Source organism: Prinia subflava, chromosome 6 (genome assembly GCF_021018805.1).
Source record: "Prinia subflava isolate CZ2003 ecotype Zambia chromosome 6, Cam_Psub_1.2, whole genome shotgun sequence".
NCBI classification, from domain to species: domain Eukaryota; kingdom Metazoa; phylum Chordata; class Aves; order Passeriformes; family Cisticolidae; genus Prinia; species Prinia subflava.
In genome coordinates, this window is record NC_086252.1 from 15887936 (window position 1) to 15905146 (window position 17211).

Genomic DNA, 17211 nt, shown 5'->3' on the forward strand with positions numbered 1-17211 from the left:
TTTTTCTCAGGAGATAAGCTGTCACTTGCAGTTGACCGATGTATTCTGTTCCTCTGCCCTTCATGGTCTGAATGCTGGAGGAGCTGATGCACTGGAGGGAGCTTCCTTGAGCATTTTCTGTTGGGCCTCCTGGAGGATCTCAGTGTGGGCTGTAGTGCAGGGGACTCTGACAGTGCAGGGCCCCCACAGAGACCTCTGCAACCCCTTTCTCTCATTACTCTACAGTACAGATCTTCATGTTCTCTCTCCTTTGTGTCCTGTTCTTCTGATGTTAATGATTTAAAGGCAATTTGTCCATATTTTGAAATTTCACTTCTTAAAGGTCCAGTTTAAGCAATGCTTTTTTCATCCAAGCAGGCAATGATGTAATCTTTGTACTTGTGCAAGGGTTAATTCCCTGCCTGTGAAAGGTTTTCATGTACCTGGTGATTTAAAAAGATTGGAAAAATACTTCTCTGGATATATTTTTTTTCTCTACTTGCTTTAGATGTTTATCAATGTACAAAAAGAAATTTAATTGGATAATTTAAAAAGAATGTACAGAATTATTTTATGTATTTTGAGTTCCTAATAGTTGGTATTGGGGAAATGGCTGTATTTTCTATTAACCACCTCTAAATGAATATGACAGATGAAGTGAGTTTATGCTGATTGTGAAGCAGGCAGAAGATATCATACTAGTTCTGCTTTTTAATTGTCTTTTCTTTCTTCTATGTACATATAATATGCCAGTGCATGAGCAGGAGGATAAGAAGATTCTACAGAGAGGACAGGGAAAAAAATTGGAACTGGGCAAGAACTGATGGAGGCCCAGCAACCAAAATGATAACAGTAGATAGATCACAAGAAAAGGAGGCAGAAAAAGCATCCTTTTGGCAAGAAAGAAAATTCCTAAAATTTTTTTAGGCCAAGGAAAACTGTAAGTTCTGCAGAACTGCTTCTTGGTCTCGGGTTCCCTCTGAACTTGTGGGCCGTATGTGCCTTTTGCCACTGATCACAGTGAGAATCCTTAGCTGCTCCCAGGTCGGTAGGTGGAACCAGCAGAACATTGTAACTTGTGCTTAATTTACTCTGTGTCTTCTACAGTGCAACTTACTTTATTGGGCAGTTAGAGAGCTATATCCTCCTGATTTGTCTGATCTAAAATAAACTAATCTAGTAGGTCTCAACAAATCTTCTAAACCTGACAGCAGATGGCACATGCTTTTTATTTAGCCCTGCATATACTATCTTGGTGGGTGGTAACTGCCTTAGGACAAAATCAGCATCCCACCAGTCACCATCTGGGATGGCAGATGATATGTGGGACTGTCATGAATAAGCATTCTGATGTTTGTAAATGTCTGAAGGAAGGCACTGCTTGTTAACGTGGCAGTTGGTATGCAGTCACCACCATGAGAAACACACTTTACGCAGTAATCAGCAAAAGATGAATTGTGTGCCTTGGGTTTATCTCTGGAATATGGGTGGGTGTAAGTTGAATCTTCCATAATTTGTTCATTTTGATGGCAAACTTGAATGGCTCTTATCTTGGCAGTCCTTGTCACTGCTTTTGTGCTAAAAATTTAATTCTCTTAGGTACTGTGTCAGCAGTAATACTTAGATTCCTCATATGCATCATAACCAATGCTGATAATGAGCACAAATGCATGGTATGAAGAGTGCCACTGTTTTGACAGTGTACTCTGAGTTGATGGGGAAATGGAGGGGACAGTTTGGAGAAAAAGGTGTGTAATTGTTTGCAAAAAATACTTCACAGTTTTGTTCCAGGTACAGGAATGGAAATGCACACCTTCTGGCCCTCCTCTACTCCCACTTTCCCTTGTCCCTCAGGCAAGATGCACAAATAGAAGTCTGAACTATGAGGATATCCACAGGCTCTGGATCATCTTTGTGACCCTCATCTTCTTTATTCCTGGCTCTATGCACTAAGCCCCTTTCCTGAGCAGAAGTGCTTTAAGAAATGTTATTTAGATCTTGTGTTTTGGAAGGGCTGTTTGTCATTGATGTGACAGGTTCCTTCTGCAGAGTATTTTAGACAGTAAAGCCAGCCTTGTAGGAAACTCTGAGTTGTATCAAGTACCAATATCTTCCAAAACATCTGTGCATCTATCATGCAACTTGATTCCGACTGCAGTTACAACATCCATTTTGGTTTGTGTTATTACTATTTTACTCACACTTAGCTGGTCTGTATACCAGCTGAAATAGGTGTCGTAGAATCACAGAATGGTTTGGGTTGGAAGGGACCCTAAAGACCATCCAGCTCCAACCCCCTGCCATGGACAGGGGCACTTTCCATGAGGCCAGGTTGCTCAGGGGCTCATCCAACCTGATCTTCAACACTGCCAGGGATGGGGCACCCACAGCTTCCCAAGGCAAGCTGTTCCAGTGTCTCACCACCCTCATAGCAAAGAATTTGTTTCTATTATGTAATCTAGACCTACCCTCTTTCAGTTTGAAGCCATTACCTCTTGTCCTGTCACTTCATATCCTTGTGAAAAGTCCCTCTCCAGCTCTCTCATAGGCTTTTCAGCTGCTGGAAGGTGCTCTAAGGTCTGCCTGGAGCCTTCTCTTCTCCAGGCCAAACAACCCCGGCTCTCTCAGCCTCTCATCAGGGAGAGGTGCTTCAGTCTATTAATCATCTTTGTGACCCTCCTCTGGACTTTCTCCAGCAGGTCCATGCCCTTCTTTTGCTGGGGTCTTCAGAGCTCTGCAAAACAACAGTTTAAGGTAGTGACATCTGCTTTAGTAATTCAAATAGCTGCCTTCACTATTCTTTTTTCAATGCCTCCTGAATACTTGGTGTAGAATACATATGAGAGTGCAGGGCTTAAGAGGTTTATGAAGTTTAGTGGTTCTGGAATTGCCAATAGACCTTTAGTCTGAAGGTTTTATGGTAGAGCAATACCTGAGTATCTTCATGTATTTTTGACTATTAAGTATGATATGCAAATGGTATACTCATTTTATACAAATGAATAATAAAAAGAAAGAAACATAAACAGTCTGCCATATGAATTCTTAGTTCAGTTACTACCTTCAGCTTAAAACGTAAAAGTAAGTTAGGCCCAAACATTTATAAAACCCAGATTAGATTCAAGTAATAATGTGGTCACACTGACTGGAAAGCACAGAAATGAGGAGTGTCTGCCAAATTTGTCGGAGCAAATGCTCTTCTTCCCATGGCTCTTAGCTGAGGAGAGAGCAGAGTGGATTATTTACAGCATGGAAGCACATGCATGTCCTTTTTCTGGATCAGGGTCAGCAAAACTTGCAAAAGGCTGGCTCTTCTTTTTTATGAATGGAATTTTTTTTTTTTTTAATGTGGAATAAGACAGGTATTCAGAATGTATTTTGCATGCAACAGTCACTTAAAGCCTGGGGTGACTGGCAGCTCCAGTTTAGGAGAGGTCTGTGCATGGGAATGAGGAATTAGGGAGTGGCTGTATCTTCAGCTTCACCAGACATCTCTTGAGTTCAATGTTGGCACAAAATATGCTTAGTTGTGCTTCCTTTGAACAGGGGATATAGCAAGTGAAGGGTTAGGTTCAGGTCAGTGCTAACTTTAACCTGGCCTCCCTGCAGGTGGCTTCAGACTGGGTGATCCACTGTTCGTATGGTCTGTCACCACCAGTGGGGTAATATTCTTATGACTTGTTCACAAAACTTCAGTAGTTAATAAGTGAAAGCAGGTGTGATGTCCCTTTATATTATAAGGCAACATTTGTTTTGATATTTTTTTTAGTTCCAAAAGAGAATCAGTTGTTTACATAGACAGTGACAATATCTTACGAATGATGACTAATCTGGGACCATCTTTTTTAGGAGCAATTTAGGATTGACATTCACTGCCACTGATCATGCTTGCAGTTTTCTGTTCTTTGTATTCCTAGTGCTTCCAATCAAGATGATAGATCTCAATCTCACATTTTTTTCTGAATGTGGCGTGTTCTTTGTTCGTGCCGAGCTATTATTTTCACACAATCATCAAAGTTCTTGTGTCCAAGAGTGCTTTCACAGCATTACCAGGCTTTATCCTGAATTAATGATTTCCAGTACAACTTATATTCAGCTCCCAGAATTGTGAGATGTAAGAACAAGACAGTCATCTAATAGGCCTGACTTTCTGTTGTGTCTTCCTTTTATGCTGAGATGAATTCTGGATACTTTAAAGAAGGTAGGAAATTATTTTTACTCCCTGAGACCAAAGATTGATTTACTCTTCAAATGTGATAATGCTAAAGCAAGACAAAGAAGCTGCCAGGTACAAATACCCTGTGGGAACCTCAGATTATGTCAGGTTTTGATCTTTATTTTTGCAAGTTCATGCCATGAACAACTTTTTTTATAAATAAAATAGCTGCTTCACTAGAAGTAGCTTACATCTTGAAGTTGTCCAAATAATCAAACCCCATTTGTTTTGCAGTTGGCTTTAAGTTATCTTAAGCTTCTTAAATGTATATAAATATTTTGTTCTTAAAAAACTCCTATTTTCTGTAGTCCTTTTACTGTTGAATGCAGGTTCAAACTATATCCTCTACAGGATTGTCCTATTACGGGTTTGTGTTCAGCTCTTCCAAGCTGTAAAATCTGATGGAGATACATTTCGTTAATGTTGTTATTCAATGTTTTTCTGGGGAGAAATACAAGAAGTCCTTTGAATTAAATAATACTTGGATCCAATACTTTGCAAGTTAAAAGTAAAAATCCTAATCTAGAGACTTTGTAGAAAATTCTTAGAGGCAATATAGTTCAATTTATTTATTAAATAATTGATGAAACAGTTCCCTGGTCTCAAGAAAGCATATTGTGAAAATGGGCAAAATTGAAAATATATATATAAGGAAACTCACTTTGCTAATTTCTGCTTGGAAAAATTTAGGTTTTTAATATTGAGGATTTGCTGTTAAAGCAACTTGTAATTTTAGTGTTCAACCTATAAAGTATCCTATTTTTTAAATTATTTTTTTTTTCTTTTTTTTTTTCCCTGTCTGGAATTTGGGCATGTTTGGTGTTTTAATCCTGTGCATGTCCAAGAAAGAACTAATATAAGTCTCTCTATTTTTGTGTTTTGTTTTTTTTCTTCTTCCTGGCCGTTGCTTTACAAATATGGTATATTTGGGATTTAGATTTCAACAGGAAACTAGAGTTCCTGGGTGAAATAGAATGTAAACAGGATCAGATACAGACAATCAGTGATGGCTAGTATGAAATGGACTTTTTTTCATGAGGACACCAAAACACAGGCTGGACTATGTGGTACCTCATTGAATTTGTTGCAGTTATCATACTGCAGTGTGGATATTGGGATCATTATATGGATTTGTTCAAAAGACTTCTTGTAGAGAAAGCTAAGGGTGCTGAGTAGCCATTTTCCTGGAAGGTCTGTTCTTTCAATAGGTTTCTGCATGTGATGGGGGGGGAAATGTCTAAAGTGACATCTAAACCATGTGTTGGACACTTTTGGCACCTAAATATTCTTCTGTAATTAGCTAAGATTACTTAGAGTGCAAGTTGACTGAAGGTAAGCAGTAGCTTAATGACGGACTGCTGAGTAGAAGGCACCAACTTGTCAAATGGTTCATCAAGCAAAATAGTATTATGATAATTCTGTAAAAGTATCTGTTTGTCTTGAAGCATAACCCAGGACAGCTGTCTGGACTCCAAATTCGGCAGCAGTCTGATATGTTATGTCAGGTGAGGCTCTATATCTTTGGAAAATAAACTGATGTGTAAATAGATTCTTGTATTCTTGTTAATGCTAAGAGTGCCAGAAATCTGTAAGTATGGGTGCTACAGAAGAAAGGATCAACCTTATAATTAGAGCTAACTACAGATATTGGCACATGCAAGAGCAGTCAGTGATAACCTAAGTTGAGAGTCATTTTATTTACTCCAATTTAGCGGAGATCACTGTCTTGTTCAGTAGGTCTAATTTTGGGTTTCCTTAATAAGGAAAATTTCAAGGCTAGTACAGCAAAGCAAAATACTAGCTACTTGAATGTTTCCAGTTTTCTGAATTACCTTGCACTGAACAGCTAATGTTTGTGTTGTGAAACCATCTGTTTTTATAGTTTGAAGAGAATTTCCTTCAAATGTTAAATGCTCTAAAATGTGTTAGTGAAGAGGCTGTGAGCCATTTGTCATACTACTCTATTCAAAATTTTTCATGCACAGTGAAAGCAAGCTGAGTTTCTATTCCTCTTTGTATTGATAAACTAGTGTCAAAATTAAAGCTAAAAAATTGCTTAGCCCAGTTTGGTCTGTGTACTGTGACTAATTGATTATTCTTAATCTGTCTTAAGAAATAAAAATGTGTTTATTTTTCTAAGCCATCCAATTTTTACTGTAACTTTGAATAAAAACATGCCATGTATTTTGTAAGCAGAGATGAAAGACATAACTATGAGTTGATCAGATATGGATGGATGGGTAATAAATAGTTTGACAGGTGGAGATGTTGCATAATATGATGCCTCCTTGAGGAATTTCAGAACAAGATGAAGATTAAACATGGCAGTTCTCTGTTTGGGTTTGTACTGAAAGAAAGAGGAACACGTCTTCTGAAACAAAACAGGTCCCTTAAACATATGGGGGATTTTTCAAGGTTGGCTTCAAAATAGTCTCTGTAGGGTACTCTGTAGGATACTGCACACAAGGCACTATGCATATGCTGTTCACCACAGTATCCCAAAAGAACTTGTTGCCCAGATGGTGCAAACCATATGCCTCTTGGTAGTTATCTGTGTTTGGGAAATACTCTCTAAAAACACAAGAAGGGTCATAAGACTTGTAAAGAACAGCTCTAGTGAATTTCTTTTAAATAAACCTCTGGAGGTATTCAGTCGGTTTGTGTATTTTGGGGGGTTGGGGTCTTTTTCTTTTGGGAGATGTGTGTAAATGTTTTATGGCAGAGATGAGGAAGCAGGGAATCGTAGTTGCTCAGTGTGAGACCACAGTTCCTAAGGCATGCATGCAGACTTTACTAGTTCATTGCACAGATAGTTTTACTTCCATTGGAGATGCTCAAGAGGACTACAGCACAAAGCTAAGTCCTGGGTCTCTCTCTCCCCCCACCCCCTTCTTCCAGCTGTCTGAATGAACCTTTTTGGAAATGTAACAATATAGAAAGCCAGTTAATTTTGGTATTTGTTCCCATGTCTTCAGCAACTCATTTGATTATTTCCAAAGGCTAAAGGAGAAAATTCTATTTGCCCATATGTAAGTTGTTTAAATAAGTTTTCTTTTTTGCTTACCTGGCACAGATCCACAGAGGAAAGGCAGTCTAATTACATTTCCAGCACAGTAATTCTTTGAAGTACGAACTAATTAGGAATGGGCATTGCAAAAGTTTAGACCAGCACTCAGGAAAAGAATGCATCATGTAACCATCACTAATTCATTAGGATAACCAAAGCTTATTTCCTTTGAGTGAAGATTTGCACATTCTCACCTACAGCACTGTACTATATATAATACTTCTTTGTAGCTCCTCTGAAAGCACAACTCTGTTTTAAAGTAAATTAGCCAGCCAAATTGAAAGGCTAATTGCCTTGAGCTTCAAGTACAAAGGATATCCACACTTAGATTTCTTTGCCAGCTGCAAGAGGCTGAGATGTGTTTTCAGAAATCCTAACAGGGTATCTCATGACACTTCGGAATTTTAATGTGGTGTCATAAATCACTAACTTATTCTTGCCCCAGTATTGTTTGCAGAATCTATTGAGATAGATCAGTTCTGTGTACTGGGGAGAGGAAAGGTGTTGGAGGGACAACCCTGTTTACTCTGGTGACGGGTTATGTCAAATACCTGAAAAGGTCTTATCCTTTACTTTGCTTTCACTTATGATTTTGATCAGAATAAAAATGACTGTATCTGGTTTGATTCAGAACTTGTTTTTGCAAGAGAAAGACTGATGGGACATACAATCCCTTACAGATTTAAAATCTTCCTGGGTTATTTCAGCTGGATATATGGATGATTTTCTGGGTTTCCTGCTTTGTTTTTCTTATTTTCTCATTCTCACCTTTCAAATTTTAACTGAGTCTAATCCTTGCTGAGTAAATACAGTGACAGCCTTTTCAATGTGTGTGTCCAGTGTGATTCCCAGAATCATGTCCTTTTTGTACAGATCATTTTAATTTGTGGATATTGTTATGTATCAGCTGCTACTGACTTAGTTTACACTGTGCTGTATTAAGGTTATACACAGTTGGGAGCTTGCAGGATTGATTGAATGTATTTTCTCCCTATGATAATTCCCAACCTTTCTGCCTTTTAATGAACTCATATTCTTGTTCTTACTCTTAAACCAACTTCCAAATACTTCACAATCCTACCTATAACAATTACTCTAAATTATTTTTAGTTTCACAGAATGTAATGATTATGTAACTTCTCTTCAATCAGCTGACTGATTGTAGTCTCAAGTAGCTGTTACATGATAATGTTATTGAGCTATGTGTAAACCTGAGGAATGAAATGTTTCTGTTTCATATCTGACTCCTGGTGGGTGAGAACAAGTACCACCCAGAACTCTTCACATCTAGCTGCAGGAATAAACTCCTTTGAAAGAAAAAAAACTTGACAGATGTGTTCTTGCATAAATTTGAGTGACTACAAAGTTTAGAGAATAAGAGGAAAGCTGTTGATTGGGAGGGGTTTTTGTTGTTTTGGTTTTTTTTTTTTCTATTACAATTTAATGTGTATGTACATGTTTCTTTCATAAGTTTAAAGAGTTCAGATAGCCTTCTAAACAAAGGTTACCTTGTACAAGATAAACCTCATTCATGGTGAGATTCTTAACACTGAGTCAATGCAGAATTGTACTTGTGCTGTATATTCTAGAACCGGGACATTTCAAAGGTGTCTTTTTTTCCAACCTGAACCTTAAAGAAGGAAGCAGATTAAATTTTGAAAACTATGGCAACTTTCCTTGCATGTAATAACACTTTTAGTGTTTGAACAAAGACATACATCACAAGATGTGCTCATTTACGGTAAAATCTGTATTACTGTGTGAAAAATGGCCATACTCTAAAATCTCAGTGTGTGTTTGCCACCAACATTTTCTTTTTAAAAACTCTAGAAGAGGCTAAACAAAGCTTTTCAAATACAAATGATTTGCTTTACCAAATGTTCAGATCTCCAAATCCCAGGAGGATGAGGGCTGGGATTTCTGAACAGGCAGACTTCTGAGGCTTGGCATGGTCCTGTCTCTGGCTGCATGTACCAGTTCTCTCCAAGGCTGTACTGACCCAGAATATGCTGCTGCACGCCCTCCTATGCTCAATGTAGGCATTTTCTCTGAAGTGATTTGCATCTGCTGCTCCCATCAGTTGTTGGGAGGTCATTGCTGCTTATAATCAGGCCACCTTTTAATTTAGATGCAGAGCTTAGGGCAACAAATGTTGTTTTAAAATTTCAGCTTGGGGTTTTTAATTCTTATATTAGTAGCAAGAGATTGCTTCAAGGACTCATTTGTCCTGTGTGTGCAACTTTGTAGTAAAACTGAATTTATAGTTATTTTTCTGTTAAAACAAAAAGTGTACCTTGGCAGTGATTTCTTTTTATTTGTTTGAAGGTAAATTTTCTTTCTAGACTGGCAGCTGGGATGCCTAAGTGCAGGCACAGTGTGTGACTCCTTGCTGTGCTCAGTTGTTCTTTTTGGGTGCCTCCACATTTACAAACATTTTTGGTGATGTCAGGGCTGCATTTTTGAGGCAAGTGTTCTGATTTTCCCAATGTACCCTGTTTTGGCCCATAATTGAGCAGCCTCAGACTTCACCAAGGATTTGTTACTTTGGTGGAAAGTAAGCAGAAACATGCAGTCCAGGAGTTTACGTATCTTGTGCTGCAGTGCTAATGTGCTGATGCTGTACCAGCCTGGTGCCTTCCAAAATAACCCTCCTTGGGAAGGCCCTTACAGACAGCTCCATCCGTCTTCCTTCTGGTCCACGCAGCTTCCTAATGCAGGTGTTACCTCTGCCAGTTTTAAAGGTATCCAAACCAAAGGAGCTTCATTAAGATCTTACAGACCATTGAAATAATTGCTGAATTATATTTTGGGTTATTTTCTGTCTGCCACCAAATGTACGCGATTTCTGACGGGCCAGGATTTTTAAACTGTAACATTTTATTATTCTATAACAGCTTGTATGTACAACTTGTAAAAGAATTTTTGTTTCAGAACCTTTTACTTCAGAGAACTAAAGGTAGTTTAAAAAGTAACTAAAGTAAAAATTAACTAAAGTAAAAAGATAGGACAGTGATGTTGAAATAAAAATTTACAGAAAACAAGGAGACTAGGGGAGGTTATTTATGATTTAAAATACATGGAAAAATAACAAGCACTGAAGCTCTAAGCAGATTAAATTTTCAGATGAAAATGTTATTTTAGCTCAGCTGAGTCAAGGATCTTGGTTGCTGGCCTTGAAATATGATACTTACACTTAAATGATTTAGTGTGACAGTCTCTAGCCTAGGTTTTCAGGATCACCAGTATTTTGTTTTAAAATTAATTAGGTACCTGTATGCTAGAATTATTTTTAATAATTAGGGGTTTTTTTATTTGATGTGATTTATATCTGAATTGTTAATATTATTTGTTTGGTAGCTGAACTGTTACCTATAAGAAACGAAGACTTGAAATCTATTTAGAAGACTTGATCAGTGAATTGTACTTGAGAAGGAATCTGTACAAATACTAAAATGTTAAGCCTAGGTTAGAGTTGGGAATAAGATGAAATACTCTATCCTACCATACAAATAACTAACTATTTCTGAAGGTTTTTCTGTGTACACCCCTGTGCCAGAGAACAGAACAGACTTTCTCTTGGTAATAAACTTAACTGGATTATGAGAGGGATACTCTAGAGTTATTTGTGAATGATGCACTCTTCTGGGGAGGATTGCTGCCACTTTTGGTTTCAATGTTTGTGTCTCTCAGTGCTTCTGCCTGCCAGAGTGGTAGGTGTACACAAAATTCTATGGTGCTCTGGTTCCCAGGCTGGAAAAGGGACCTTGTGTTTGAAGTCTTTTGCTTTTGGAACCTGAACATAGGTGCACTCTTGCCTGGAAGGAGCTGCTTTTATGCACAGCTCTCTGAGCCAGGCTTTGGCCATCCAGAGTATTTGGGTGGTGGGGGAAAAGAATAAACATCAAGTTGTGTAGCTAAGAAATCAGAATTATTTTCTACATGAGTTACCCTAGACCTCCTATTTCTTCTCTGCTAGTTTAGCACCATACCTTAAATGAAATACAGACTTCCCCCCTATATATAAAAACTGTTCTTTGTGCAGCCCGATGAGGAGGTTTTTATTCTCTAGGGCAAGTTAATATTTCAAGCTCTTGGCTTTTTGGTCAGGGATTGTCATTTACCACGATTTTGTGTAGTTTGCACAAGACTAGCATCTAGCTGAATTTCCTCTGTACAATAGTTTGAGTTGTGAAGGTATTGATGGACTAATATAAATAACATACAATCTTCGTATGAAGCTGAAGATTTGGATGTATGTAAAAGTGGAAAGGCTTCATTAGTCTCATTTGAACAGCCTGCTGTCTTCCAGTGTTTCCATAACATTCTTGTTGGCATCCTTTTTATTGAATAATTACATTTGAAGCAGTGGGCACTGCTATGGTCATTGGAAAGTAAAAAGCTCTGGAACCAGTGTTTAGTAAGACAGAGGAAATGTATTTGAAAATAATCTTAACCTCTGCTATAGATGCAATAATAAATCTGCTTTAAAATAGAGAGCTTGCAGAACAAAATAATGAGCTGTTGCAAGTTGCTGTGCACAGACTGTGATATATTGCCAACTTATTATTTCTGAGCTCTGTGGTGTGTCACAAATGCATTTATTTCTATATTAAGCAATGCCTCCGCAGTTTGGAACCTTATTTGTTGGAACTGGTTGTTGGGTCATGCATTAGAGCATTTTAAAAAAGAAAATGCAGTTTTAATAGTAAGGATTCGTTGCTATCTAGTAACAATTTTGTCTCTTTTCTTTGTAGGTATGAAGCGTCCATTAAGTCCTGACCACATCCTTGAAGATGGGATTATGAATCAACCAGCTGTTCTACGGGTCTTTGAAGAAAAAGGACTGAGGAATGACAGACAGGATTATCAACTAAGCAAAGAAAAAAAGAAGATACTGTTTTCCTTCTGTGAAGTGTGCAATATACAGCTGAACTCTGCAGCCCAAGCTCAAGTTCATTACAACGGGAAATCTCACTTGAAAAGAGTGAAGCAACTAAATAATGGAAAACTCCCTACAAGTACAGCTCCTGGCACTTTGTTTGCAAGTACAAGCACAGGTACATAATTAGTTTGAGATCTTGGATTTTGGTCAAGGATTCTGAGGAAGCTTTTAAGCTCTACCTTCTCCACCCAACATAACCATTAAACTTAATATAGATTAATACTAGTAGTTAATAATATTTTGCCATGTTCAGAATTACTGGTGTATTTCTTTTCCTGTGAAGCCAAGTGTTATTGAGGCAATATTTCATTATTCCATTATGTGTTGGACCTTGAGATTTGGTCTTTTTAAAAGTAACTCTTGTGAATCCAAGTACTTACACGTTTTGTCATCTGCTTTTGTTTCCAAAAGAAAGTTCTGGAGGGGTGCTACGTGTACAGGAGAAACTTTTAAATGAAATCTAGTAGTAGAATGATGGAGGAGAGCTGGAATTTACAGGCCAGGCCCTTTCATTCTTTCTGTTTTCAGTCCTCTTTTAACTACTCTCATTCCCAGAATCAGTTTAGGTTCAAAAAGACTTCTAAGAAGTATTTCAAAATTGGACTTTTTACTTACTAGGCAAAAGAAAAATCTAAAATTTTTGGGCAAAATGCATTTAGCATGCAAGTGTAAAGATACAAAGCACATGATATGCTTTTCTGGTTTTCTGAAGGGGTTTGTTTCTTTATGTTTCAGTGTTACACTCAGTTCATAGTTACTTGCAAAAAATCTAACAGATCTTGAATCTTCATACAAGAAGTTTTCTTCATTGTAATACTTGTTTTTATTTTTGTTACATTAAGACACTGGCTTTAGTTTCTTTTATTTCATTTTGTATAGAAACAGTCAAGCTGCATTGAAGGGTTTAGCTTCTTTTTTTCTGATTTTTGTTTCTTGGTAACTGAATTTTACTTGTTTTGAAGTCTTTGGTACCATTTTGTTTGATTTAGAGCTAAGTAGTATGAGGGTATCACTTGTGTAAGACCTGTGATTCAAAAGATTAAATTCCTGTTGAATAACATTGAGATTACCTAATTTTGTGCATTCTTAAAATAATGGAATATCTGTGAGACATTATGATTGATTTAAGACTCTTTTGTGTGTGTATCTACAATGCAAACATACAAAAACATTTTCTCTTTTTGTTGCTTTTTGTTGTCTGAATCCCTTCATCTGATGCCTTTGCTGTCATTCCTGGGGATGACAGCTGATGCTCTGGCACCATGACTCAAAGAATGCTCTGATGCTCAGGATACAATTATGTTTGCTGGAGCACATGCTTTGGGGTTACTGCATAGCCTAGGAGTTAAAATTCATGTTTCTTTGTGCTTTGTTCACTGATCTCCACGTTAGGCAATGTCCTAGTTGTGTACTAGTTATGCTGGTCTATCCAGTACATGTTGAAACAAGCGTTGTTTTTTATAGCTGAGGGATATTGTGTTCATAGCATTTAAAAGAAAGAAATGCCTTACAACTTATTATTACATAAACAATTTAATATACTGTTTAAGAACCAGTGGGAGAACAAGATTTACTGAGATGTAGTTCTCAAAGAACATTTTCCAAAAATAACTAGAAATTAATTTTCTTATAAATTGACATTATCCAGGCTCGGTTTTAATCCATGTCCTCTGGAGTGTTATTACCTCTTGTAATGGAAGCCTTCCTTTCCCATTTCTTCAGCTAACATTGTAAACAGAACTAATTGTGCAGATGGTAAGAGAGCAATTATATTAATCTCACCTCACCAGTGAATAGATTTTATTCCACGTGCAAAGGAAGCAAATAGCTCTCTCATACTTCACTGTTACAGCTGCACCCTTCAAACAAAGCACCTAGTGAACAGTTCAGCACACCTCAGAAAACTCCCTGCAGAAGTTCCTGCCAGTGTCAGGTTGGAGTTTTCCTCTGTGTTCAAAAGATAAATGTGACATCAATAATATTCCCACTGGAAAATGAGGTGACTGTAAAATATACGTGACTGTAAGTTTTCCTTGACACTTCAGAAACCAGAATTGCAGGTCTGCCAGAAGTCTCTTGATTCTGTGAGACAGAACTGATGGATCACTGACTCCAGTTCTTTCTGACTTGGTGGACTTATACATGGAGATGAGACATATTTTCATATTCATTCTGTTTTGTGGTCCTCTCAGTGACAGGCGGCCCTCAGTTGTTAGAAAATGTCCTTTTAATGTTGACTTTTACTATGTTTTACAAATATAAACTCTATTTGTTGCTCTTAACTTGCTGGTAATGGTCATTGTTGTATTACTGTACTATTGAAGTGTTTATTAAGATTTGATATCTGGGATTCCAGGTCCTGGCAAGAATACCTTTAATTGTGTAGATGAAGGGCTTTCATATATTTAAGGTCTAAATGTAATTTTAGAGATTAGTTTCAAGTTACTTCTTTGTATTTAGAGGAAGGGTGCAATTGTCATAGGATTTAAAATATATTTAGCAATATATTTTTCTAAAAAATTTTACTCTATTTCTAGTTTATCTTGCCTCACCAGTTATTGACATATATAAGCTCTTTCACTATTGTACCTTTACCTGCAATTTAAATTACTTCCTAGGAAGTAAGATTTAATATAAAATAAAGATTTAGGAGCTGCTTTTTTTGATATTGCCATAATCAGGAAATTAATGGGTTACATTAGGTGAGTTTGGTGATTTGATCCGCTGTTTGAGCTCCTCCTTTTCTTTACATTGCTGTTGAAAATTGGAAAAAAAGAGTATTCTACTTAGAAAATACATTGCATACGCTGTTCGAGCCTTCACTATTGCTTATGTTAATGCTGGTTCCTTACCAGCCATGTCTCTTAGTGCAGCTCAGGCTGCAGTTTCAGCGCTGCCGGTCCCGGGGCCATCCCGACCCTTGTGCCAGGCACACGGGCTGTGCGGACAGCCTGCTGGCAGAAGGACAGAAACGGACTCTCAGGAAAGCGAGCGTGTGTTTGCCTTCACAGCTGGAGTTGGAAATGATTTCATCTATTTCCTATGAGGAAAGAGGAAAAGAAAGGGTGGTTTCCTGCAGCCTCGGGGAGATGCGTTTTGGAGTGAGCCCGTTTAAAGCTGTTCGGTGAGCAGGCCTGGCTGCAGAGCAGATCCCAGCTCCTCTGGGTACCCGCACCCGCCTGCCCCGCTGAACGCGGGGCCGAGCACCCGCCGTGAGCGGCCGGCAGGAGCTTGGCCAAGGGCTAATTAAAGGCTGCTCGGGTCTTCTGTGCTGCCAGCCAGCTAATGAGTGAATTCTCGGGGAGCTGGGGCGGGCGGGGGCGATGCTCGGAGGCGGCAGCCGGGCTGCTCGGCTCCCACGCGGTGGCGCTGCAGCCCGGGCCGTGCCGGAGCCGCGCTCGGCAGCCGGGGCTGGCAGGGGCCGCTGCGGGCCGCTCGCCGATACCGGCTGGGGTGTCCGTGCACGGCCGCCTGGCGCCCCTCCCGCGTCCGCCTCGGAGGCGACACCGCTATTGCTCCGCGAATTGCCTCCTCCATGGGGTGGTGTCTCCGGGTGAGTGCCCTGGCTCTCTCGCCTTTGCACCCGTGATAACACCGGAGCAGTTGGTGTAGTTTTAAGGAGGTGTACTAGAAATGCCTGTCGAGGTCCAGATTTTACACATCTCTGGAAACGTGTAGGGAAGTTTCATCCTTGTTACAGAAAGTGTCCAAATTTTCAAAGTGGGCAAAGGAGAATCCCTTTTCCCCGGGTCCTAGGCTGTTTTAAAGAGCACATGTGCTTTAGAGCCTAGGTGGCACTCGTTAATGCCCATGTGATCTTCCTGTAGGTTTGGTGGGAGCTGTGACTGGGCTGTCAGGATGCAGTGTGCTCTGGTAACACCTCTGCCCTTTTATTCTTGAAACCTCTGACCTTGTGGGACAGTTTTGGAAGTGCTATAGGGAGACTCTTTGTAAGGAGCTGTGCTACAAGTCATTGTGTTAACACTGCAATACTGAGGAAATACAGGTTGATTTACCTCGGTATTATAAGCATTCACTTTTCTGATCTGGTTTACAGCAATGGCAGCCAGAGATTTGTTAATACAGCAAAATAAATACATAAATTACTAGACTTGTGTTGTGTTTGTCACTTAAATCAGGTCACAAAGGGGCCTAGGAGTGGTGGTGGAAGGGAGAAGGTAAAATAGCAGTTTGGGGCACGGGAGAAGAGCAACTGAGTATGGACAAGGCAGGGTTTCTTCCACTTTTGGCAGTAGAGAACAGAGCTTTTTTGTCTCTTTGTGCAGTGCCATATAAGTTTGTAAGTCTAGGCAACCTATCAAGTTAATGGAGGCAGGAAGGCTTACAATTAAAGAACTCAAATTATTCTTGATAGGCTCCATAGACTATATAGCTAACTTGCATATTATTTTTCAAAAAAAAATAGAGAGATAAAGTGTGAATAGTATCTTCAGCCAAAAAATTGAACAGACTATTGACATTAAGGAATAATTGTGGCCTCATGCATGAGAGCAAGGTGCTTTTTTTTTTTTTTTTTTTTTTTTTTTTTTAATGAAACTTTGAACAAAATTAGCTTGCCAGATGACCAAATCAAATGATGGTGGGTTACAACAGAATGAATCTGCAAAGCACTGCTCTTATTTCATTGGAGCTTTTCCTTAGTTTTTGTTAGAAGAATCTAATCCTAAATGCAGGTCCTTGTATGTAGGTTTTAATCTTTATATGGGCCCAGACTGGCTTTCCGACTGGTAACTAAGTTGCCATCTAAGACTGTTTTGTGCCAAGGTAATGGAACAGAACTTTTGCTTACTTTAAGCCTCTTGATCTAGGTCCTCAATTCCTTCTCAGTGTTTGTCTTTCATTAATCTAAAACAAGACAAGGATAATCCGATTTTTATTGCAGAAGATCTTTATGAATTATTCTAGCAAGTACTCAGAGGAATGAAAGCAGCAACCAAAAGTATCTTGAAAAAGTTTGTGACCTGAGTCCTCTCAAATGTCTGCATG

At 38.7% G+C, this 17211-nt stretch overlaps 1 protein-coding gene across 2 annotated transcripts in view; it reads left to right on the forward strand.

The window, feature by feature from the left end:
* ZNF385B (zinc finger protein 385B) overlaps positions 1-17211 on the forward strand; it is a 153677-nt gene that overhangs the window by 18580 nt on the left and 117886 nt on the right. For both annotated transcript variants that reach the window (XM_063400418.1, XM_063400420.1), the window contains exon 2: positions 12017-12319. In XM_063400418.1, coding sequence (XP_063256488.1) covers positions 12019-12319 — 301 coding nt within the window. In that variant the 5' untranslated portion in view covers positions 12017-12018. The remainder of the gene's footprint in view (positions 1-12016; positions 12320-17211) is intronic.